This window comes from Vitis riparia, chromosome 13, assembly GCF_004353265.1.
Source record: "Vitis riparia cultivar Riparia Gloire de Montpellier isolate 1030 chromosome 13, EGFV_Vit.rip_1.0, whole genome shotgun sequence".
Taxonomy (NCBI): domain Eukaryota; kingdom Viridiplantae; phylum Streptophyta; class Magnoliopsida; order Vitales; family Vitaceae; genus Vitis; species Vitis riparia.
In genome coordinates, this window is record NC_048443.1 from 7,885,278 (window position 1) to 7,911,744 (window position 26,467).

Sequence of the window (26,467 nt, forward strand, 5' to 3'; positions counted from 1 at the left end):
TCTATTCCCAAAATGGAACATAATGGAATGTAGATCAAAATCACGCTGTTGCTGATTTCTAGGTTTTCGAGAATGACGACCATTAGAACGCCGCCGTTTTCACCCTCCCAAACCACTTGCGGATCTCTCCTTGTCGAGTTGCAGGTTCTCTCTCGCACTTTTGGTTATTCATGGACATTTGGTAACTTGTTTTCTGTTTGGGTTACTGGGAAACTGTTGGAAAATAAGGGATTTTTGGAAATTTGGAAAAGTGGTTTTGGGAGAATGAGGAACTCGAGTTTACTTAATCTTCTGAACCTTTGATCATTGATGGATCTCTCGTCTAAATTCCGTTAATTGTCTTTTGTTTGGTCACTGAGAAAATGGTGGGATAATATAAATTTTATAATTTTAAGTAGTGGTTTTGGGCTTCCAGCAAATCGTGGACTCGAGTTAACTTTATCTTCTGCACCTTTGATCATTGATGGGTCTCCTGGTACAAATTTTATTCCTTGTTTTCCACGTGGTTACTGAGAAAATGCGGGAAAGAAGGGAATTTTGGGGATCTGAAGTAGTTGTTTCGAGTTTTGAGAGAATCACAAACTTGAGTTAATCCTGCACTTTTGACCATTAATGGATCTCTCCTGGAAATTTCATTTCTTGTTTTCAGTTTGCTTACTGGGAAAGTGGTTGGGACAGAAGGAGATTTTGGAAATTTGAAGCAGTGTTTTGGGTTTTCATAGCATTGAAAACTCCAGTCAACTTGGTCTTTTGTGACTGTTGGGTTAAACGCTGTGAATTTTCATTCTTCGGAACTAAGCAGCGGAAAATGAATGACTCAGAATTTGTTTTTTTAATTTAATTTTTTTTCTTTATTTTCTGGGTAATCAAACACAGGCATCTTGTTTCCTCACCTGGTTATTGTTTTCTTTTGGTTTTGTTATTTATAATTTGATTGAAGATATGCCTTTTTTTTTGTTTAAATACACTGATCAGTCTAAGGTTTCTTCTCAAATCATGTTTTATTCTACATTTTAATTAAATCGAATTTTTAGTGAAAATTGTTTTGTTTTTGGTTTTTGTTTTATCTATTTATTTTTCTATTTTTACCATTTTTCTCACCTGTGATGGAAAATAAAATGTGATGATGAAAATGATGGAACCTATTTTTGTTCTCTTGCTCTCAACAGCACTCAGTATTTTCACTTGATTGGATGTTCTTCTGTTTTCCCTTTTTTTTTTTTTTCTGTTTTTCTTTTTTTAATAATTGTATATAGTTTTAATTCTTTCTTGTAATTGGTTTTTAGAAAATATGGGATGAAATTGGGGAGAGTGAAAGTGAAAGAGATAAGATGCTTCTGCAACTTGAGCAAGAATGCCTTGATATCTATAGAAGGAAGGTTGAAAAAACTAAGAAGCACAGGGCTGATCTGTGTCAAACACTCAATGAAGCTGAAACTGAAGTTTCTAGCCTTGTTTCTGCTCTAGGTGAACATGCGAACCTTGTTCAGGTCGAGTCCTTTTTGCATTGTTGTTTTTGTTGTTATTGTTATTATTATCATTACTATTATGAAGAATGCTTTTAAGAAGATTCACATAGAAATCCAAAGAGAATTTTGTGGCATTGGAGTGTTCGAAATTAATGGAATGATCTTTGTCTTTTTCTTTTAATAAAAAGGAGAAAGGAATGGCATGGAAAAATCTTCTGTTCTTAACTTTATTATTTAACTTGCATATTATTTGTTCAGTTTGTTCCCTCTTTTGTTGTTTTCAGAAGGAAAAAGGCACTCTCCATGAGCAATTATCTGCCATAAAACCTGTATTGGAAGACTTGAGAATGAAGAAGCAAGAAAGAATGAAGGAATTTTCTGAAACCCAGTCTCAGATTGTTCGGATATGTGCAGAAATAGCAGGCAATATTCAGTCCATCAATTCTGTTAATGCACAAGTAAATGAGAGGGATTTGACAATGAAAAAGTTGGGTGGGCTGAAGTCATACCTACAAGAGCTTCAGAGTGAAAAGGTTTTCTTCAAAAATTTGATTCAGGATCAAAGTTAATGAGAGCAATGGAAGTTTTAGTCATTTAATTTTGCCCATTCATTTGGTTTTGTTTTGTAGATTCTTCGTTTGCAGAAAGTCAATAGCCATGTTAATACCATTCATGAACTGTCAGTTGTAATGTCAATTGATTTTGTCAAGACAATAATTGAAGTTCATCCAACCCTGGTTGATCCTTCACATGGACAAATGAGGAGTATTAGCAATGACACCCTTGCTCGATTAACAGGCATGATTCATTCACTGAAGGAAGAGAAACTACAAAGGCTTCAAAAGGTGCATAATGACTGTTTGTTTTGCTCCTGCTATCTTTGTGTGCAAATTTCTTATCATTGATAAGTTTGTGTAGCAAATTACATACGAGTTTGATTAGTTGCTAATTGCTCAAGAGTCAAAATGGTAAGTTCGAGAGAAATTTTTTGGTGGAGGGGTTGAGATTGCCTAAGAGAGACCCTCAAACTGCAATCATAGAGTCACTTTGGTAATTGGTTTTGGAAATTTCCTAGAGAAGATGAATCAATGTGGTCCTTAAAACTAAAAAAGAAATGGGATTCGGGTTAGTAGTTAGGATTCTAACATGATTTGGAGGACTTCCATCGGTGCCCTTGGAAACTTTTATCCATGAGTACCTAGTTTCCTTTGTGATACAACATTTGTCATTGGTAAGGGATCTATAGTTCCCTTTTGAGAGGACCCATATGGGATGCTCCATTTTGGGAGTACTTGCACTGTGATAGATTCTCCATTGTGAGAGGACCTATGAGAAGATACTCCCTTCATGATTTCTTTTCCCTGTCTTTTTAGTTTTGTTTGATAGATAGAGGTGTTGATTATCAAGTTTGTTAAATATTTTAATGGTATTTCTGCCTGGAATTTTTTCCTTTTTAAGAATCTTAATGATCTGGTTGAGCTATAATTTGATAGGTAATGGGCCAACAATGTATTTTAAGCTAGCTTCTTTGAACCAAATCCCAAACATTGCCTCATTAGTAGTCTTCTCTAGGCTTTTAGGTGAAAATAAATAGGGTAATTAAATATTAATGAGGTTCAAATACATGATCTGTAAATCAAAACTTTGATACTATACATTAAACTACTTATTTGATAAAAAAGCTTAAGTTGTTAACTTACATTGTATATCATGTCAACTTATTTGGGCCCAAGCCCTATCAAATATTGAGGTTAATTTTCTTATCTCCTTTCATCAATCTATGAAGGGCTCTAATCTTGCCTATCCTTCCCAAAAGAGCGAATCTAGTGTCTTGACAACAATTATTTTTTAAATTATTGGGCACATGTCCATATGGAAGGTGGTAGCTACATCGTCACAATTGGATTAAGTTAGGAAGGAGGTCCTTAAAATTGGGCACACTTAAAAAGAATGCGAATCTTTACAAACAATTTCTTTGAATATTGAATGTTAGAGCTTTGATGAGGAAGAGAATTCTTAAGTCATGTGGAGCTCTATGTAGATTTTGCATTGGGAATAATCTTTTTGAGTTTGTTTTGATTGTTTTTTTCATTTTCTTTACCTTCTGATATAATTTTTCCCTATAATTTTCCTAGATGTCCTGTTTAGATCTAAATTACCTAATGCCTCTTTGAAGTGTCTCTTTCCATTGAAGAATCCTTTTGCTATGGTTTTTCATAGTCTCCATTTGTTCTAATGGAAATTAAAATCAAGATCAAAATAAGTCATTATTAGGAGCATGCTTTAACTTCACGTGTTCTTAATTTTCTATTGATTATTTTGGTCTACGCATGCGGTGTTCTCAATTTTTATTTTTTTATTTTATTTTTTAAAGTATCCAATGATGAGGAGATGGAGATTGGAGAGTGTTGTCATTAAACAAATGTGGAATGTGTGTTTCAATATTTCTATAGAATCAATAACACTATTGGGTAAAGGTAAAGTTTGTAAGACCTCTATAAGGCCTACAAGGTACAAAGGCTCGAATGAGGATGTTTAAGTGCATCATTTTCAAAAAAAAGGATAAAGTTATAGATATATATACTCATTAGAAGTCATAGCCAGCCCATTGAGAACATGACATGACAAGTTTAGGATAAGATGCTTATGTAATAAGGTTGTTTTCTTAGTGCAGGTTGTATTATGAATTTATGATAATAAGGTTTGATTTCAATTAAAACAAAATTTTGTAATAATAGTAAGAAGTGATTTGGTTCTGAAGTCAAGTTAAGGTTATCCTATGACTTATGATTTAACAAAAATGGATTTGTGTAAGCTATCTAACAAGTTAGGGTGAAACTTTATTTAGCTGATTGAAACTATTATGATAAATTGGTAAAGTGAAATTTCTTACATAGTTGGTAAGTGTTTGCATTATGAAGTATGTTGCTTATGTTTTCAACATATAATATGACACAATTACAATAAAGCTTTTGTTCAGTTGGATTGAAAATATTAAAATAAAATGGGAAGTGCACATAAATACTAAGTGTTTCCTTCATGAAACATGTTTATTTTTTCTTGTACATATGTTATTGCTTGATCTTCCAAGTTGTGTTGTTAGTTTGGTTTTGGCCAATTTTATATCATTGTTTTGTGCTTGTAAAAAATGAATAGAAAAAATTATATGTTATTAAAAATTATAGAAAAAATATCATTGGCCAAATATTAAAATATTATATGTTATTCTTATACTAAGTTGTGTTGCTTGATTTTCCTTTTCTCATTTGAGAAGGTCTCTTCTTGCTCTTTAGTTAAGGTTTGGGAAAGTGAACCATAGAAAAATTTTTCTAATTGCATAGTCTCAAATCCATTGTGTGGGCATGCATGAATCAGTTCCTTACACCTTTGCCAAAATTGATAAAATCTCTCTCATCTTTTGGTGCAAAATTCATCATTTTCTTTTGAATGGTGGTTCTTCTAAGAAGAGGGAAGTGTCTTTCCAAAAATGCAACTTGCATCTCTTGCCATGTTCTTATGAAATGGGGAGACATCAGTGTTAGACCTTTGTCTTTTAATGGGAATGAAAACATTTTTAACTGAAATAATCTCAATGCTACAATTTTGGTCTTGGAATGTTGCAAATAGCTCCTTAAATTCTCAAAGACATACATAAGAATTTATGTTTTTTAAAACATGGAATTGAGGGAGTGGTTGTCTCATATTGGGTTTGAGATTAAAATTTTGAGCATTTAAGTGGAGGAAGATACAAGAAGGGGCACTAGTCCATGGTGGTTGCAAATGGTCCCTTAAGTGATTGGCCCGGTGGCTCTCTAGTATAATTATAACATTCAATTGAAAAGAAAATATATCATATCATGTATTTAAGAGTGAATTAAAATTTTATTATTTAATTTTATTCACATTTAACAGTTATATATTCAATTATTTTATTATTTTAAAATTATTGTAATTTTTTAGCTATATAGTTTTCATTGTATTTATTATATTAGAAGTTAATATGTATGACATTTACTTTTATTCTAAAGTTTTATGAATAATATTATTTGGAACTTGGATGCAAGTAGCTAACATAATCTTTATTAGTTTAAGTAATATAACGAAACAAAAGTGTGCTTAATAGTTGGCTCTCCTTTTTTTTACAAGAAAGTTTTACCATCAAATCCCCTCTAATTCTAGTCAAAAATAAATTTAAGAGCCAGCTCAATTCTTTCAACATTAGCTTGGTTAATTGATCAAGCGGTTGGATCAGTGGGCCAGTTGGTTCGATGTTGTCCAACTTGATAAATGGCTCAGTAACCAAACTGAACGATAAAGTTAACCTTTTCAAAATGTTGATATGTGATGATGGAGCAAATTTCTATTTATTAAAATTTTTAGAAATACCATAATAATCTTTATCTTTAATAAATCATTTAAAAAAAAATATACAATTTCCAAACATAAAATTCAATTGCACCGCAATAATAATTATTTCTTCTTTTAATTCTAGTGTTAAATGCAGAAGTTAAACATTATCCCAAATAGGGCTATTGTATTGTAATTGATAGTGAAGAACTTTAAACTTCACCGACTATGTCATAGTGGCCATCCAATTAGCCTAACTGTCTTCACATAGTGATCTATGTTCAACTTTCTAATGAATTGTAAAGTGACTTAAAACAAATTGATTCAAAATGGTTATCATATTAGTGATTAAAAGAATACTCAAATTATACTTCAATTTGCTTCTCCTTTAGGAGAAAATCACTTAAACAAAAATTTTCTTCCATGGTGAATGATTCTTTGTAAAACAAATATGTGGCTTATGAGAATCAACCAAAGGTTGTGGAATAGTTGATGTGACTATGAATAGCCATTTATCATCCTCATCAAGGTATTCATCATAGGTTGGTGGAGAATTAAGTCAGAGAAACTATTCTGATTATGGTTGCCTTCCAAAATCATCTTAGTCTTGCCTAATTTGTGACCTTTTTCCAGGGTTTTGGCTTTGAGATAGCTTGGCATAGCAAGCATGCAATACAACACATTGAGTAGCAACAAAATGCATCATCTTCTACAACTTGTTGATTTTCTTAGGGAAAATACTAAGAACTAGCCACCTAAATCCTTGTTGATTCCATTGAATTAAAAAAAGAAAAAAAGAAAGAAAAAAGAAACAAGAACAAAGAAGGCTGCCTTTTTGCTTTGATAAAATTCTTACGAAATTTTGAAAACTAATTTTATTGATAGAAAGTAATAATAATCTCCCCTAAGCCCTAACTAAAAACAATGTAAGAATAAGAAAAATAAATTGTAATTATAATGACCTGGTTATGTAAAGATGATATGAAAATAAATCAGAAACCTTTAAGGTTAATGTTAACCTAATATACATTGTGGGGCTATATCCAAACGGATTAAGTTTTAGGAAAGTTGATGGATTAACATGTTGTTAGAGCTATGGTTAAATAGAGGTTGAGTTCTACTCTATGGTACTGTTTATTCTCCCATCTACTTATCTGTGATCTGTAAATGCTGCTAATAGATATGCAGATATGGGGTCACATGGAAGGAAGGGTGTTAGCCTGATATACATTTTAAGTTCATATCTAACAACTTAGGCTTGTAGGGAAGTTTACACCTTAACAGATAAAAAACCTGATAGGTAGGAAATCTAGATAAAATAGGAGCAGTTGTTAGTTTTGTATTTTACAGTCTCCAATTTCATGAAAAATAACTTGGAAGGACAGAGGTGGATTTCAGTTACTATTACACTTTGAATACATGTGATAGCTACTCATGAATCATGACATTGTTAGTAATCATGACAAAAGTTTCCCCTAACCAGTTTGTAATGATGTTAATCAATGAAAATTATTTTCATTTCTCACCTGAAATTCTGTCATTTTATACATTCTTGGTTGTGGTATCTATTCTTTGTTAGCAGGTTCTGGAGGGAAGCTAGTATTGCTATGAACTCATAAAGTATGAAAGTCGTGGCGCCTCTTAGATGAATAAGGAGATCCACATACTGGATAGCCAGAACTTCATATGATTTGAACACTTTAAGAAACTTATTCTTGTAAACTAAATGTAGTTATGAACTTCACTTTTGTTCACATGGAACATTTTCGTAGATCCCACATTTAGTAGTCAGATTTAGCAATGGTCCCTCCTTCCTCTCCTCTGCTTGCCTATCTATCCTTTTGCTTTTGCTTTTACTGTATCTGTTATCACTCGCTTTCTTACAACAGCAATGTTAAAATACTCCTTTATAGTCCTGTATTTATGTTGCTATAAGACTTGATTTACCAAAAGAACTTTCAGCCTCTTTCTTGTCCCTAGATAGTTAATATTTTGAATGCTTGTCCTTGAGCTCTGTTTTCATCCGTTAACCTAAGGTGATAGAGCTGCTGAATAATTTGATGCCATTGTATAGCAGATGGAGCTTCTTTTTTCTTCCTCTAATTGGATATCTGTTACTTTTGTCAATTTTTTGTTTTTGTTTTTCATTTTTGTTAGCTTCAAGATCTTGGGAGCACGCTTATGGAACTATGGAATCTCTTGGACACATCTGTTGATGAACAAAAACAATTTAAGCATGTTACTTGCTTAATTTCTTCTTCCATTGATGAGGTTGTAAGGCAAGGGTGCCTTGCTCTAGATGTCATTGAGCAGGTGATTTGTTTGTTTGTTTGTTTCTTTTTCTTTTTTTTTTTCCAAATATTTTTATCTTTTTCTAGTGATTGATTATGATTAGAAGATATGTTGCATGCATCACATTGCTGGTGTTCCTTATGGTTTTCAATTTCCTTTGTTGCTAGACTGAGGTTGAAATTGAGCGATTGAAAGTTTTAAAAGCCAGCAAGATGAAGGAGCTGGTACTCAAGAGGCAAAATGAGCTTGAAGAAATTTACAGAGGGGTTCATATGGATTTGGATACTGATGCAGCAAGACAAACACTTGTCAGCCTTATAGATTCTGGTCTTACTTGATTCCTTTCTAAGTTTTAGTTTTTTGTATTCAATTACGCTAGCCCCTTTTAATTCAAAAACTAAAAATGCATTTCTGTTTTGAGCATGTCTTTCTTTTCCCCCACTCCACAATATTCACTTTGTTTGTCATTTTCATATTTTTTCTATATTATTTCTAATGCAAATTCTGATGTGTGTTGATTTGTGCCTGTATAAATATCTATTCTATAATGTTCCAGAATGTTGGTCTTCCTCTCTGTTTGTTGCTTTTTTTGTTAAACAGTATCTCTTTAAAACATCTCTTGAATACATTTCTTAATTTTCATTATGTCCTTTCACTTAGTTCTTTGATCCATAAAAGTTAATGGTAGTAATCCTTTTATGCTTCCTTATGCATTCTCTCTCTCTCTGTTTTTATTTTTCTTTCTTTCTCCCCTTCTTTCTTATTTACTCTTGAGGTACATATCAACCTGCACCTTTTTTGTGTGACTGATGCTCTTAGGATATCTTTAAAACCAAATGGGGTTGGGAGTTTTATTTCAAATTAACAATACATCTTTCAGTTTCCAATGAGTAAACTGACCTAAAAAGATTCATTTATTGCTGTGTACATTTTCCATTCACAGGAAATGTTGATCTGTCTGATTTGCTTTCTGGAATCGATGACCAGATTGTAAAGGCTAAAGAGCAAGCTCTAAGCAGGAAGGATATTTTGGACAAGGTGGAGAAATGGAAATATGCATCGGATGAGGAAAACTGGCTTGATGACTATGAGAGGGTAAAAAAATTTTCAGATTTGCATGAAAATTGGCATATAAGTTAATATATGGGATATGGGGGCTTTAGTTTCTTTAGAAGCTATTATCATTAATTCTTTCTTGCACTGGAAATTGGAAATTGTTGGTTAACATGTCAAGTACCAGATCAGTTCGATAAATCCTAAAGTTCAAATGTTAGGACAAAATTCAATACAATTTCAATATATTTTTACTCCATTTCTTTCCTCATTAAGCTGTGACAATTTGTATATGTGCTTGATCGTAAATACATACACTTATTACATGTTTATCATTTGTTTGGTTAGGTAATATCTAAAATAATGGTTTGGTGCAATTTTTTATACTGAACTATGGATCATGGTTTTGTTTGTTTGTCTATTTGCTTCCCGCCCCCCTCCTCTTTTTTAACTCTATTTCTATGGTTATCACTTGATAAACTCCAAGCTTACTATGATTCTTGGCTCCCCAAAATTTTTTTTTTGTACAAATGAATAGCTGCTGAATAATGCCAGTTTTTTGTATACAAAATTTTTTTTGTACATATTTCCATTTGGGTTGTTGGTGGGGAAGGGCTCATGATTATGAAATAATGGAGTGATAGAAGTGTCATATAAAGAAGTAAGATTAGAAAATTTTATAAATCGTCTGATTTACATTCATATGCAGCTGGTTTAGTTTTAGTAACTCTTCACTCCAATTATTAATTCTCTAGGATTCTAAATTCTAGCTGCAATGTAAAGGCAGCAACAGACTATAAAAAGCATTGGTAATGTGTTTGTGATATTCTCGTATTTCAGTGGTCCTTGAAATAAATATAAGCAATTTGAAAAAAATACTGCAAAGTTCTTCTTTATTGCCAATATTTATGATATTTGATATTTCCATAAATTCTCTCCTATCAATCTCCTTTTGGGGAGAACCTCACAAAATATCAATATTTTATTCTTTTCGATTTCACAATTTCTCTAAAAATCTCCAAAATCTTTCCATGTAATGCCACTATATGTTCACTTTACTTCTTGTCTCTCTTCCTATGTTTTATGTTAAATAATTTGTTATTCAAGAAGTGAACATTATAATACTTAGTATTCAAATATATGGTTCTTTATGAATCTATAACGTATACATAATCGTCAGTACACAATTTCTATCCTAAATATCCATGCTTGTTATTTATCACTCTTTAAATAATGTTGACACTAATTGATGCATTGTATCAACAATTACTAAGAAGTTTCATTTCAACTTTTCTATGCTTTTGTTGCTACTTTCCATCATTATTTTTCCCTTAAGAATTTTTTTTTTTGATGTTTTTTTTTTCCTTTTGATATTTCCATACATTAGAAGAGCTTGAGAATTTTATCAATATTGGTTTTGATATATTATTGTGAAAGGCCATGATGAAGAACAATAGTAGAGAGAAGAAAAATAATAGAACAAAAACAGAAAATAGACAAAACATATAATGATTTACATGGTTCAATGTAAAGTCTACATTCATGGGCAATGACCAAGAACTTTCACTGTAGTTCAAGGAGATGACAATCTTAGAGCTCTCAAATCCCAAAGTCCCAATAACACCCAAAAAAGAAACTCTTTCAATCATAATCTCTTCCTATTTTTTTTATGTTTTTGATGATATAGGAATATTCCTTAAAAGAAACTAATTATCTAATTGCTAAGGATTCCTGAGGTATTTCCTTTATAATAATAACAAGAGAGTCTCTTACAAGATTATATTGTAATAAGAAAATATCAAGACTTAAAATTGACTCAAAACAAGAATTTAAGATACTTAACAATAATCTCCACCTTGACTCGAATGCCTATAATTCAATCAAACTTGAAAGTCTTCCATATCACCTCACTCCCACTCTCCTCAAGGACTTTTGGATATTGATTGTAGTCAAAAATTAATTTCATATAATCCTTGAATTTAAATGTAGAACCAAATTTAGTATTCACATTTGTTGAACTCTCCTCTACAATGATCCTTTAATTAGTTTCTGCCACAATACGTGTGTAAACAATAATGCCTTCTCATTCTGTCTTTGGCTCAATTGTATTGTTGGTCCTATGGTGCATTGTCTTTATCATTAAGATGTTGCACTTCTTCCTTATTTGGTTTTAGTAAAAGCTTCTTGAAACTTTGGGCTTAAACTCTACCTTTTTTCTCACACTAGGATTATTTTTTGTATTAAATTGCTTCTTTGTTGGACTCAACATTGTAAGTGGCAGCAAGAATTGAGAGGTTGCAAAGAGATTTTTTATGGTCTGGGGTTCGGGAAGGCAAAAGAAATCATCTAGTTAACTGGGATGTAGTGTGTAATCCGAAGACGAAAGGGGGATTGGGTTTTAGAAGGATTTCCTTATGGAATTCCACTCTCTTAGGGAAATAGTTGTGGAGGTATCCTAGGGAGGGTTCAGCGCTGTGGCATCAGGTCATTTTAAGCATTTATGGATCACACTCTAATGGTTGGGATGCCAACACTGTTGTTAGATGGTCACATCATTGTCCTTGGAAGGCTATTGTACAAGTCTCCCGAGATTTTTCCAAGTTTACTCGGTTCATGGTAGGAGATGGGGAAAGAATTCGGTTCTGGGAAGACTTGTGGTGGGGGGATCAACCTCTGGGGGTCCGTTATCCAAGACTACTTAGAGTAGTCACAGATAAAAACATTCCTATTTCTTCAATTCTTGGATCCACTCGCCCCTTCTCTTGGAACTTTAACTTCCGCCGTAGCCTTTCCGATTCCGAGATAGAAGATTTAGAAAGTCTCATGCGGTCTCTTGATCGTCTACATTTATCACCTTCGGTTCCAGATATGAGATCTACTCTTTATCTCCTTCAAGATTTTTCACAGTCAAATATTTCTTTCTTGCCTTATCCCAATTTTCTGGTTTGCCTTTAGTTTTCCCTACCAAATTAGTTTGGAATTCTCAAGTCCCTTTCAAAATCAAGTCCTTTGTCTGGTTAGTGGTTCACAAGAAGGTAAATACTAACGACATGCTACAGTTGAGAAGACCCTACAAAGCACTTAGTCCCGACATTTGCATGATGTGCATGAAGCATGGAGAAACAGTAGATCATCTTTTTTTTCATTGCTCTTTGATGATGGGGTTGTGGCACAAATTATTTCAGTTAACAAAGACAGATTGGGTCCCTCCTAGGAGCATCTTTGACATGCTATCTACCAATTTTAATGGTTTTGAATTTTCTAAGAGAGGGATTGTTTTATGGTAAGCTGCGTGCATTGCTTTAATATGGGTGGTGTGGCGGGAAAGAAATGTAAGGATTTTTTAGGATAAAGCAAGGAATTCAAAGAACCTTTGGGACATGATTCATTTCCTTGCTTCTCTTTGGGCTTTTTGTTCTAAGGTTTTTAAGGGGATTCCCCTTAATGTGATACATCTTGATTGGTTAGCGGTGTGTAACTCCAATGGGTTGGCCTAACCTAGAGTAGTTGTTTGTTTCTACTTTGTATTTTCTCGCATTTGTTTCCTTGTAGTTTTGTTTTTCTTTGGTGGGAGGATTCCTCATCCTTCTCTTGTACTTCCTTTTTATCAATATATTCCTTTGTCGTTTCCTATCCAAAAACAAAAAAACATTGTAAGCTCATCAAATCTTACATCCCTACTAACTAAAAATTTAGAGGATTGCACTATTTGCATACGTTAGAAGTTGTCAATAGATCTCTTTCAACTTCTATTAATTGTAAGATTGAATGAATGTAATTTAAATTACCTATAGTCTTATGAACAATTGTATTGAATTTTACCTCTATCGTTTCTCAAATATATGACACTCAACAAAATATAGCTTTCTTGTTTTTTGTCTACCAATCAAACATTATTTGCTCAAAATTGCTATCCCTCTTTCTCTCATATTTTAATCATTACCATGATCTCTTCCATCAAACTTTTCAACCTCAAACTTTGTCGTCATTCCATGTTTAACAACCTTAGCTTTGATACCGGTTTATTATGAAAAACCATGACAAAAAACAATAATATGGAGGAAAAAAAGATAATGAAAATAGAAAACACACAACATATTATGTGGCTTGGCCTAAAGTCTACATCCACCAGTGAAAACAAAGAAGAACTTTTACTCTTGTTGAAGGTGATTACAATCCTAGAACTCTCAAACCATAAAGCTCTAATTACATCCAAAAAATGTGTTCTCTTTCAGTCAAAATGCTTTCCTATTTTTTTCTTGATTATATAAGAATATTCCACATAATAAACTTGTTGGAGTGGCATATTCATTTTGGATCCAAATCCTCCAAATTTAAGCTTTTAGGAGAATTGGTTGTACAACATGATATTAGAGCCTTGTTTAGTGAAAGGTCATAGGTTTGACCCTCATTGCATGTTTATTTCATCACTTTATTAAGCCCAAAGGAAGCTGTTTGTGGTTTGTTTATCTTTAGGCCTGTCTGTGCCTAGGTGTCTCTCCATGTGTAGGTATGGGGTCACACGTAAGGGAGGATGTTAGGGTAGCATGATATTCATCATGGGCCCAAATCCTCAAAGCTTAAGCTTTTAAGAGATTTGATTGTTTAGCAAAACTAATTCCCTTGTTATTAAAGATATCTAGAATGTTTCCTTTAGAATACTAGGAAAGTCTCTCACAAGAATATATCTTATAGGAACATATAAAAAAACTTAAAAACTGACTCAAAAGGAGAATTTGACACACTTTCCAAATATATATACATATTTTGCCTGTAAAAATATGATGTGTATTTATAACTTGAAATTATTTCTTGCGTCTATATTTGTATTATAGATATTTTACCATAAACCATAGCATTTCTTTGCTGTGGAGTTATATTTTCTGCTTTGGGAAAATAAAGAGCATTTGAAAGACATCCATTCCTATTTGATATGTGAATCATTTTGATTTATTTATTGGGTCTATAGCAGGGTACTAGATAATCTGCCATAAAAGAATTGGTAATCCTTTCCAACTGGTGCCTACAATATAGAGAAAAAAAAATGTCATTTATGTTATATTATATATATATTTTTTTTTCCAGTATAATGAAACACCAAAATGATAAAGCTGAGAGACTTTCTAGGAGTGTGTAACCCACCACCATCTTAATAAAGACCCTAAAGGGAGATTGTTGTGATCACTTCTCTTGTGTGAATCTTTATTTCATATTCAAAGCTTCCACAAAGAAAGGGGAAGAAAGCAACACAGGCAATTTTGCATGTGTGAATCTTTATTTTTTATTTTTGTCTTTTATTTTTGTTCTATTTTATTTGTTTGATTTTTAATATATATATATATATTCTTATGTTATAGTCTCCATTACCTGTTTAACTGAGCTGCCTCCTATAGTTTAAAGGAAAAGGTGATCGCTACTTCTACTGGAAAATTTGAAGTTATTTGTTGGATATGTAAAACATTTTGGACTTACTTTTTGGTGGTGCGATTCAATGGAGTTTCAGTTATTGCTGAATGATCAATCAGCTTTAATTTTTCCAGGATGAAAACCGGTATAGTGCTGGCAGGGGAGCACATAAAAATCTGAAACGGGCAGAGAAGGCACGGATTCTAGTCAGCAAGATACCATGTGAGCTTGTAATCATCATTCACTTGCATAATTTAGTTTTGATTAAGTGTATTTACATTTTAGACAATCATGTTTTTAGTAATAGATCCAGATATAAAAAGAAATGAATTTGATCATTTCTGTCAAATCTGGTAGAGATTTTGTGTGTTAGATTGGTCTATGGGTTTGTTAAAATTGTTGATGCAGGATGGAGGACAGTGCCTGAACTCTGAAACTGCTGCCTGTAATCTCTCCATTGGTGGGCCAGCTTTTTGAATGTTCTTTCAAGATTGAAGCCAAATGCTAGGATTTTAGGTTAGACCTCAGAAAGTGACTAGTTGCTGAGTTCTAGAAAATATTGTGCAGATTTTGTCAAAAGTAGCTAATTTATGGTTTCATGGTGTTTCGTAATGCCATAATGGCCTAAAGAGGTTTAGGGTATAAAATTTAGGGTTTTAGATTAGAAAATGAAAGAAAATGGGAGCTACTTGTGTGTAAAAAGTGTGCTCAAACATCTTTCTTTGGAAGGACTTCCTGTCCTTCTGTGCACATCTTTCTTTTTTTCTAATTAGTAATTCATGATCTTTAGATTTCCAGCACTATTCAAGTTTCTTGAGTATATAGAATGAGATGAAAGAGTTAAAAGATGGTAGAGAAGAAATAAATCCTTGGCAATCCCACCAACATTCCTACTTCCTAGGCAAACATACTTAGGGTTATTTAAGTAATCACACTTAAAGAGGACATTCACATCCTCGAGGATAATATAGTTTGATGCTGAATTTTTATTGAAATTCTGGCTCTCTATTTTGATCAACTAAACTGGTATACTCTTATGTCTCACTTCCATAAAAGGATACTTTTTGTAATTCCTTATCTTTCGTTACGGGAACACAAATTGATGTAGGAGAGAAATATTATTTAGAAACTTAAAGAATAAGAGCTTTTCTAATATAACAAGAAAAATAAAAGAATAAAGACTTGACACAGTCAACCACTACCTAAAATTAAACAAGAGCCTCAGTTTAAGCCAAATTATGGTTAGCAGCAAAAGGGACTTGAAATATTGTTAGTATCCTAAGTTAAGGCTTGAACATTAGAACCAATCTCTCTTTTTTGTTGTTGTTGTTGACATCTTCAAAGGAGATTGTTGAAATTTGGCATTCAAAGTTAGGGTTTTTTAATTTAGGAAAGTATTTTAGGAATAAAGAAGGAGAGATCATTTAGGATGATTCAGTTTCCTAATTTTAGGAGAGAATCAAGCTAGATTGATTTTTTCTTATTCAGTCAGTTGTGTATATATATGTGTATGGTGTGTACCTAAAGGATCAATAAAGGAATTCAGAAATTCTTCATGGTATCAGAGCCAGGTTTCTGAAACCCTAATCCCTTCTGCTTCTGGCCACCTCGTATTCAGGCCATCATTCATTCCGGCCAAATCTCTTTGGCCATCTCTCAATCCGACCATCTCTCATTCCGGTCATCAGTCCCTGTTCTCAGAGCCAAGGGAGAAAACGCTTTCCGGTCGGTCGAATCGTCGTCAGAAAAACATTCACCGCCGGCGAACTTTTCCGGCGAACTTTCCGGCGACGGTTTTTTTTCACACCGCAAGGAGCGTCTGGAGGAGATCTACAACTTTTCCAAAAACACCGGAGCCAGAAAACCATCCACGCGCCGCCCACGCGCGTTTTTCTGGCCGGCAACTGCATCTCACGCTCCGGCGCGTGAGCCACTTTCCGACGACGCGCTTCCTACTCCAAGCTCGCCTGACGCCGACCAGCCACCCTACGTACCTGTTTCTGCCATCCAAGCCCTGCACGTGCCTCTTTTGGGGTCTTTTTGCCTCCGCGAGCCCTCCGATCAGCTTTTCCGACGTCCTCCGGCTATTTTTCCTCAACTCCAATTCCTGCACGTGCCTTGGGAAGTGTTCTTCTACCTTTCCGGTCCATGACGAAATACGGAATGGCATCATCACAAGTATCCAGCGTCACGTCACCAGAATTAGGAGGCAGATCTGAAATTCCAAACCTTGGTGGTAGTGATTCCTCTCCTATTCTCATCACAGGACACAAATTAAATGGCCATAACTACTTACAGTGGTCACAATCTGTGTTGCTGTTCATTTGCGGTAAAGGAAAGGATGAGTACCTCACTGGAGAAGCAGTCATGCCAGAAACTACAGAACCGGGTTTCAGGAAGTGGAAGATTGAAAACAGCATGATCATGTCATGGCTTATCAATTCCATGAATAATGACATAGGTGAAAATTTCTTGTTGTTTAGGACTGCAAAGGACATATGGGATGTAGCCAAAGAAACTTACTCAAGTTCTGAAAATATTTCAGAACTTTTTCAGGTTGAATCAGCCCTACATGACTTCCGCCAAGGAGAGCAGACAGTTACTCAGTATTACAACACACTCACAAGGTATTGGCAGTACCTTGACTTATTCGAGACTCACTCATGGAAATGTCCTGATGATGCAGCAACATACAGGAAAATTGTGGAACAAAAGAGACTGTTCAAGTTTTTCCTAGGACTAAACAGGGAATTGGATGATGTTAGAGGCCGAATCATGGGCATTAAACCCCTGCCAAGTCTCAGGGAGGCTTTTTCAGAGGTTAGGCGTGAAGAAAGTAGAAAGAAAGTGATGATGGGATCCAAAGAGCAACCTGCCCCAACATTGGATGCCTCTGCCCTTGCGACTCGGTCATTTAATAGTAGTGGTGGAGATCGTCAGAAACGGGATAGGCCTTGGTGTGATTATTGTAAGAAACCAGGCCATTATAAGGAGACTTGCTGGAAGCTTCATGGCAAACCGGCTGATTGGAAACCAAAGCCACGGTCTGACAGAGATGGCAGAGCACACGTGGCTGCCAACTCTGAGAGCACCTCTGTTCCCGAGCCGAGTCCATTCAACAAAGAGCAGATGGAGATGCTACAGAAACTATTAAGCCAAGTTGGCAGTGGCAGTACTACCGGTGTAGCCTTCACTGCTAATCGAGGAGGAATGAAGTCGTGGATAGTGGACACAGGTGCTTCTGATCACATGACAGGAGATGCTACCATTCTTCAAAATTACAAGCCAAGTAATGGTCATTCATCCGTCCATATTGCTGATGGTTCAAAGTCAAAAATTGCCGGGACAGGTTCTATAAAACTTACTAAAGACTTATATCTTGACTCTGTTCTCCATGTTCCAAACTTGGATTGTAATCTTTTGTCCATTAGCAAATTGGCCCGTGATCTCCAATGTGTTACTAAATTTTATCCAAACTTGTGTGTTTTTCAGGACTTGAAATCGGGGAAGATGATTGGCAGTGCTGAACTGTGTTCCGGGCTCTACCTCCTCTCATGTGGCCAATTCTCAAACCAAGTCTCTCAAGCAAGTTGCGTACAGTCTCAGAGTATGTTAGAGTCTTTCAATTCTGTGTCAAATTCTAAGGTCAATAAAGATAGTGAGATTATAATGTTACACTATCGCCTTGGTCATCCTAGCTTTGTTTACCTTGCAAAATTGTTTCCCAAATTATTTATCAATAAAAATCCAGCATCTTATCACTGTGAAATTTGTCAGTTTGCAAAGCATACTCGAACAGTCTATCCTCAAATCCCATACAAACCTTCGACTATTTTCTCTCTAGTACATAGTGATGTGTGGGGTCCCTCCCGGATAAAAAATATTTCTGGCACTCGATGGTTTGTGACATTCGTTGATGATCATACACGGGTAACATGGGTTTTCCTTATGAAAGAAAAGTCAGAGGTCGGGCACATTTTTCAAACCTTCCATCTTATGGTTCAAAATCAATTCAATTCCAAAATTCAAGTCCTCAAGTCAGATAATGCAAAGGAATACTTTACTAGTAGTCTCAGTACTTATCTTCAAAATCACGGCATTATCCACATAAGTTCTTGCGTTGACACCCCACAACAAAATGGGGTGGCTGAACGCAAGAATAGACATCTCTTGGAGGTTGCCCGGTGCCTTATGTTTTCCTCTAATGTTCCAAACTATTTCTGGGGGGAAGCTATTCTCACAGCTACTTATTTGATTAACCGTATGCCATCCAAAGTGCTTACCTTTCAATCCCCACGTCAACTTTTCTTAAAACAATTTCCTCACACCCGTGCAGCCTCTTCTGATTTACCACTCAAAGTATTTGGTTGCACGACATTCGTTCATGTGTATCCTCAAAATCGTAGCAAATTTGCTCCTCGAGCGAATAAGTGCATTTTCCTAGGGTATTCTCCAACCCAAAAAGGGTACAAATGCTATTCTCCAACCAACAAAAGATTTTACACCACCATGGACGTCTCTTTCTTTGAACATGTCTTCTTCTATCCTAAATCTCATGTTCAGGGGGAGAGCATGAATGAACATCAAGTTTGGGAGTCTCTTCTTGAGGGTGTACCTTCTTTTCACTCAGAGTCACCAAATCCTCTTCAATTCGCGCCCACTGAGTTGTCCACACCCATACCGTCATCAGTCCAGCCATCTCCTGTGACCATCCAGTCTCCCATGCCTATTCAACCTATAGCCCCACAACTTGCTAATGAGAACTTACAAGTTTACATCAGGAGGAGGAAAAGACAGGAATTAGAGCACGGATCACAGTCAACATGTGGCCAATATATTGACTCCAATTCAAGTCTTCCTGAAGAGAACATAGGTGAGGATAGGGTTGGAGAGGTGTTAATTCCCAGCATTGATGATTCTACTCTGCCGATTGCATTGAGGAAGGGTGTTAGGAGATGTACAGATCACCCAATTGGGAATTATGTTACATATGAAGGGCTATCACCATCTTACAGAGCATTTGCTACTTCTCTTGATGATACTCAGGTTCCCAACACAATACAAGAGGCATTAAAAATTTCAGAATGGAAGAAGGCAGTACAAGATGAGATTGATGCACTTGAGAAGAATGGGACGTGGACTATCACAGATTTTCCGGTTGGGAAGAGGGGGGGTGCAAGTGGATTTTCACCATAAAATACAAAGCAGATGGATCAGTCAAGAGATTCAAGGCTCGTTTGGTAGCTAGAGGGTTTACGCAATCCTATGGGATAGACTATCAGGAGACTTTTGCTCCTGTTGCAAAACTGAACACTATCAGGATTCTTCTCTCATTGGCTGTCAATCAAGATTAGTACTTGCAACAACTGGACATAAAAAATGCGTTTCTAAATGGTGACCTAGAAGAGGAAGTCTACATGGAAATACCACCTGGTTTCGAAGGAAGTATGGCAAAGAATCAGGTTTGCAAACTCCAAAAATCCTTGTACGGCCTTAAACAATCTCCCCGAGCCTGGTTTGATAGATTCACAAAAGCAGTCCTGAAGCTGGGCTACAAACAAGGTCAGGCTGATCATACTCTATTTGTCAAGAAGTCTCATGCCGGGAAAATGGCCATATTGATAGTCTATGTTGATGATATTATTCTATCTGGGAATGATATGGAGGAATTACAGAATTTGAAGAAGTATTTGTCAGAGGAGTTTGAAGTTAAAGACCTTGGAAATTTGAAATATTTCCTTGGTATGGAAGTGGCTAGATCAAGGAAGGGAATTGTAGTCTCTCAAAGAAAATACATACTCGATCTTCTTAAGGAGACCGGTATGCTTGGATGCAAACCAATTGATACTCCTATGGATAGTCAGAAGAAACTTGGTATCGAGAAAGAAAGTACACCGGTAGATAGGGGGAGATATCAGCGGCTCGTCGGGCGCTTGATTTATCTCTCACACACTCAGCCAGATATTGGCTTTGCAGTGAGTGCTGTAAGTCAATTCATGCACAGCCCCACTGAGGAACACATGGAAGCAGTCTACAGGATTCTTAGATATTTAAAATGACACCAGGGAAAGGTCTATTCTTCAGAAAGACAGAGAACCGTGACACTGAAGTATACTCAGATGCGGATTGGGCAGGAAACATCATTGACAGGCGGTCTACTTCTGGATATTGTTCTTTTGTCTGGGGAAATCTTGTTACCTGGAGGAGTAAGAAGCAATCAGTTGTAGCCAGAAGTAGTGCAGAAGCTGAGTACAGAACTCTTGCACAGGGAATCTGTGAAGGGATTTGGATAAAAAGGGTTCTTAGTGAACTGGGGCAAACGAGTTCATCTCCAATTCTGATGATGTGTGATAATCAGGCAGCTATAAGCATAGCAAAGAACCCCGTGCATCATGACAGGACCAAGCACGTTGAGATTGACAGACACTTCATCACAGAGAAGGTAACTAGTGAGACGGTTAGATTGAACTATGTTCCTACCAAGCACCAAACCGCAGACATCCTCACCAAAGCTTTACCTAGGCCTAACTTTGAAGACTTAACTTGCAAGCTGGGATTATATGATATATATTCTCCAGCTTGAGGGGGAGTGTTGAAATTTGGCATTCAAAGTTAGGGTTTTTTAATTTAGGAAAGTATTTTAGGAATAAAGAAGGAGAGATCATTTAGGATGATTCAGTTTCCTAATTTTTGGAGAGAATCAAGCTAGATTGATTTTTTCTTATTCAGTCAGTTGTGTATATATATGTGTATGGTGTGTACCTAAAGGATCAATAAAGGAATTCAGAAATTCTTCAGAGATCAACTATGATCACTATTTATGTTAAGAAAATAAATTTTGTGAAGATACAATTTTATGAATTCTAGATAAAACTCAATTGTGTCCCAACAAGAAACAACACATGACTAAACAACTATTGACCTTGGATACCAAACAATTCAAATCTTGATGATTTCCAAAGAATTCACATGTAGATTATAGAACATAATACAAATAAAATAACATGTAAGCTCAAATTTTCCCATTCTTCTCTTTGTTCTCTTCATCGGTTATAGACCAAGTATTTAGCTATTGATTCATTATTGTTATTTTTTCCTTAATAGAGTTAGTAACAAAAAAGTATGCTCAATGTTGTTTTTGTCACTAAACTTGTAGCATTTGGATAAAATTATTAGCGTAATTTTTTTTCCATATTATTATTGATGTATGTGTGATCGTACTCCTAGTATGATAAAAATTGGAATGATTAGATTAGGCCTAATGTCTATGCAATTGACTCCCTAATAACTGATAATTCATGGTATATTTTTTTTTCTAGCATAAAGATTACTGTATTCTTGAACAACTTTTAGTTCTTTGATTTATTTGATGGATCGTTTCTAGTATATGCAATCTTTGACTCATTAGAACTATCAAGAACTCTAATGTAGTTTGGATTAATCTTCATGAACAATTAATTTTTTTGCCTCTTTCTCCGTTTCTATTTGGTCTATTCATGAATAATTAGGAAGTAATAGGAATGATAATTCTTTTATTAGATATTAACATTTTATTTGTGTATGGAACTGTAAGGAAGTTGATGTCTGGGAAAAGTGACTTGAGAATTGTGAATGGTAGCTTATAATAGAGATACCCGATTCCATAGGAAAATCTTAATGGTATAAAAAAATTGAATGTGAATTGTGATGATGAATCTCTATGTTTTGGATAGGACAACATGCATAAAACAAATGCCTATGAGAAATTACTAAAAGTCACAACTGGATACTTCTAAAAGGAATAAGCATGCTTGTTAACTCGTAAACATATCATGTATGATTTTTTCTATTTTTTTGTATTGTGTATCGTATCGTATTGTGCATTATAAGATTTTTTATATAGAGAAAAATAAATAGAAAAATATGTATGTGTGAATATCTAATGAAAGTATGAAATATAGAGTATTATATATCCAATTTTATGGAAGATAATAGGATTGAAAGAATTAATCTGTCATATCATGTGAAAACATTGAATGTTAACGTTTTGACAAGTTCAAATTAACAAAATATAACTTTAATATATAGATTCATCACATAATTCACAAAAATTAACTTTTTCAATTTTTAACTATGATTTTTAGTTCCATATTTTAATTAGGTATATGCATTTATTGTGTTGCTACTTGATATATATATATATATATGTGTGTGTGTGTGTGTGTGTGTGTGTGTGTGTGTGTGTGTGTGTATGTGTGTGTGTATGTGTGTGTGTGTGTGTTTGTTTGTCTCTATGTGTTATCTTCAAAGTTCCAACTTGCCTTTATGTGTTATCTTCAAATTCCTTTTCAACCAAAAAAATAAAATAAAATAATACATTAAGTTAAAATTTTATTCACTAATCACCATCATTTTCATTATCAATATTCAAACCATTCAAATGAAAATTCTCCTATATTTATTGTAAAAATAAACTTATTTAACTTCTAATATATCATTTGACAATATGAATGCAGTTTTTCATATAAGATTATTTTACCTATTTCTCCTTTTTATGATGAATTTTTAATCTTTTAATATATTTTAAACAGTTAATATAATACATTCTTTTAACAATAAAAGAAATAATTTGATTTTTTTTTTTAAAAAAATTATAGAAAATAGTTGAAGATGTGTGAATCGTTGTAGTGTAATATCATGTATCATATCATGTATTGTATATGTATCATAAGATGCATTTTAAAATAATATGCGGATTGTGATACATATTGATTTTCATAAAAAATGTATCGTATCATTGTATTGTATCGTGTATTATAAGTTTTAAACAACTATGAGAATAAGTGCTTCAACATATTATATTGCATTAAATTAGCTCTTGCATTATTACTGGCATCTCAATAGGTGAAAAAAAGTAAAGTTGATTATTTTACAAGCTTACATCCCATACAAAGAACTATTTCAGATACAACACCAAGAGCTTCTCTATGATTTGAGTATTTAAGTTCAGAACTAATTACATGATGTAGGCTGCACTAGTTTCAAGGGGTGAATACAGCAATGAAGAAGACATGGCAATGCCCACATTTTTCTGAAATAGAGGACAAGTATGAGAGATGAAGACGGTCCAAGAATTATAGCTTAATAAATTTGCAGTGTACTCCTACCATTTTAGGTTGATAATTTTATATAACGAAAAATATATATATATATATATTTCTATGTAGTTCCAAATTCTTGGACTGTATTTTTCATAATATATCCAAAAGTATGTGCATTGCCTGGTTTATTGCAACCTTATTTTAGTGCAAGTGATGTTTTAGTAAATGACCATTCTTTGTTGCTTGCATTTTTCACTTTGAGTTTATGCTTAAACAAATATTTAGTTTTTGTACACTTAAACTAGCATTGAATAACTTTCTAAGCCTGTTGTCTAGCAATTGTTGAAAATTTGACTGCAAAAGTGAAAGCCTGGGAAATGGAGAAAGGAATGCCATTCTTTTATGACAAGGTGAGCAGCCAATTGTAATTGTTGTTTCCTGAAGTTACTTTACAGTAGATTCCAAGTTCCAACCACTAACTGTCTAATTTCAGGTCCCCTTGTTACAAACCTTGGAGGAATATATTGTGCTGAGGCAGGAAAGAGAAGAAGAAAAGCGTAGATCTCGGGTAGGCTTACTGTTATTCTTCTTGATCACATTTCTACTTAGCTACTATTAGGATTAGATGGGAAAGCTGGTATGTTAGACTGGCGCACCTGGTTCATAAATTTCAGATTGCTAGATTCAAGATACTAGCATGAAAACTACTTTTGATCTTATTCTTGCCATTTTAATAAGGTGGACATAGGTTTAGATGTGGCTGGCCTGCCCATTGTAACGGACTTAGGCTTTTTCTAAATTCATGTGCGGCACTAGACAACTCAAAACACTTGACGTTGCTAAGTCGCCTTTCCCACCCACTTTGCTAGCTAGGCTAAGTAATGCATACGACTTGGAAACTAGAGCGCACAACGAATGCAATCCTTTAAGAAATGAAGCTTTGTATTATACAAAGTAAGCTTTACAATGCTAGGAAGCTCTCAACTTGCTTGGTGCTTCGACCAAATGAGGTCATCTCTTATTTATAGGCAACCAAAGAACTCTTTGGAACTCACAAAGATTCCTTACATCTCCGGAATTCTCTAGAAACTCTTAGACATAGACTATGTACAAGTATTTGCAAGACTTGTCTAGAACTCTCTAAATAGCTCAACACTCTTCCCTTTTCTTCCATTTTAGTATAGAGATGTGTGGACATCTCTAGGCTTCTCTAGAACCTTCAATGTTCCTCCACCAGTATATCCCAATGCACCTGTCTCATGTCTGGTGGTTGAGAAACCACCTCAACATTGGTATGCTTGTGTCTGTGTTCTACTTCAGATCAAGAACAAGTTGGCAAATTTTAGATGCACCAAAGCCATTTATTGATGCCAGCACTTAGGCTGTTGATATCAACATTGGGATCCATTTATTGATGAGTCCATGCCACATGTAAAACTGTGGGTGCTTAGTATATCAGTTTTGGTTCTTCTAAATAGCTTTGATTGTTGAAGCATTTCAAAAATTATGTGGGCAATTATTAAGAAAAAAATCTTATAATCAAATGGCTCATTCTTAACATTGTCATTGATTGCATGTGGGCTTCTGAATTGCAATGATAAAAATCATTATTCATTTTGTTTCTGTTGGTCATAACAGGAGCAGAAACGGTTACAAGAACAATTTGCTACAGAGCAAGAGGCTTTATTCGGTTCAAAGCCCACAACAAAAAAGCCACTGGGCCAAAGCACCAATGCTAACACACTGGCAGGAACACCAGTTGGCCGCCGTGTTTCGACTCCTTCATCCCGTCATGGGGTTTCAGCGGGTAAAGAACGGAGGGATAGTGGCAGGGGAGGTACCACAATTCCTCCAAACTATGTTGCTCTGCCAAAAGGATGATTCATCTCAGTAGAGTTGAACTAGACTCTTCATCTCACAGACCAAGACTTTAGTTTTTTATGATTCTGAACTTGTCAACAGGTCACCAAATTTGTTCACAACTTAATTGTGATTGATTCTGTTATGTTGAAAAATGCATGCCCTGTTCATTCTCTTACAATATTTCTAGTTAATGGGAAGACACCTGCATTTTTTTTTTTCCTGGGAAAATCCTCAGAGCTTGTAAAGCCCTTGAAATGTCAATCAGACATCTCTAAAAAATTTCCCCAAAAAAATTCTCAAACCCCACCCCCACCACCCCCCCGCCCCCCTCTTTTTTTTTTTTGGTTTCCCACTTCAAAAAGTGCTTTTCACATGAAAATTCCCAGAACTTGGTTCCCACTTTGAAGGTGCATTTCACACTGAAGACTTAAGTTTTCCTCTGTATGAATTAGACGACTCTGAATGGTCAAAACCTCCCAGTGAGATATCTCTCAGACTTTTTCCTAAAGGGCTCTGGCATGCTAATCACAGACGTCTGTCTTTCTAACATTTACCCTAAAAATTCTCAGAGCTTTTGCTTCCACTTCAAAAGTGCGTTTCACAAAAAAAATTCTCCCAACTTTGTTCCCACTTTGCAAGTGCATTTCACAATGAGGCCAAAAAGTTCTTACCCATAACTATGAATGGGAGCCATCTATGGGCCCAAATCCATTACAGTCCACCTCAAACCTTCGGCTATTAACATTTGTTTCTTTTCTTTATCATAACTGAAAAGAAAAAAATTCCATTGATGGCTGAGTAGAAGCACTTAGGGTTTGTTTGGGAAAGTTCTCAAAGAATATTTTTTAAGAACAAATCTCACTTATTTTTTGGAACATTTTTATTTTATTTTATAAAAAACAGTTTTTTTTGGGCTTATATTCTTTATGAAAGCACACACATTTATGTTAATGTTTT

The 26,467-nt window shown here is 34.7% G+C and overlaps 1 protein-coding gene across 3 annotated transcripts; it reads left to right on the plus strand.

The window, feature by feature from the left end:
* Positions 1–25,727, plus strand: LOC117927683 (65-kDa microtubule-associated protein 5). Of its 3 annotated transcripts, XM_034847334.1 has the most exons (11): positions 2–144; positions 1,287–1,490; positions 1,754–2,002; positions 2,099–2,314; positions 7,974–8,129; positions 8,276–8,435; positions 9,052–9,203; positions 14,702–14,789; positions 23,984–24,057; positions 24,141–24,215; positions 25,286–25,727. In XM_034847334.1, the coding sequence occupies exons 1-11, from the start codon at positions 73–75 to the stop codon at positions 25,526–25,528; spliced, it is 1,689 nt and encodes a 562-aa protein (XP_034703225.1). In that variant the 5' UTR covers positions 2–72; the 3' UTR covers positions 25,529–25,727. The 3 variants fall into 3 exon arrangements, with proteins under 3 accessions (XP_034703227.1, XP_034703226.1, XP_034703225.1); XM_034847336.1 differs by lacking the exons at positions 23,984–24,057; positions 24,141–24,215; positions 25,286–25,727 and adding an exon at positions 23,576–23,720 and having other exon boundaries at positions 1–144; positions 14,702–14,797; XM_034847335.1 differs by lacking the exons at positions 23,984–24,057; positions 24,141–24,215; positions 25,286–25,727 and adding an exon at positions 14,976–15,879 and having other exon boundaries at positions 1–144; positions 14,702–14,797.
* Positions 25,728–26,467: the final 740 nt, after the last annotated feature.

What these genes read in the sequence shown, in the direction of transcription:
- LOC117927683 (XM_034847334.1), top strand. Translation starts at nt 73, where the DNA reads ATGACGACCATTAGAACGCCGCCGTTTTCACCCTCCCAAACCACTTGC. An exon ending in CTCTAGATGTCATTGAGCAG is followed by an intron (nt 8,130 to 8,275) that starts GTGATTTGTTTG and finishes CTTTGTTGCTAG; the next exon opens with ACTGAGGTTGAAATTGAGCG. An exon ending in AAGAAAAGCGTAGATCTCGG is followed by an intron (nt 24,216 to 25,285) that starts GTAGGCTTACTG and finishes TGGTCATAACAG; the next exon opens with GAGCAGAAACGGTTACAAGA.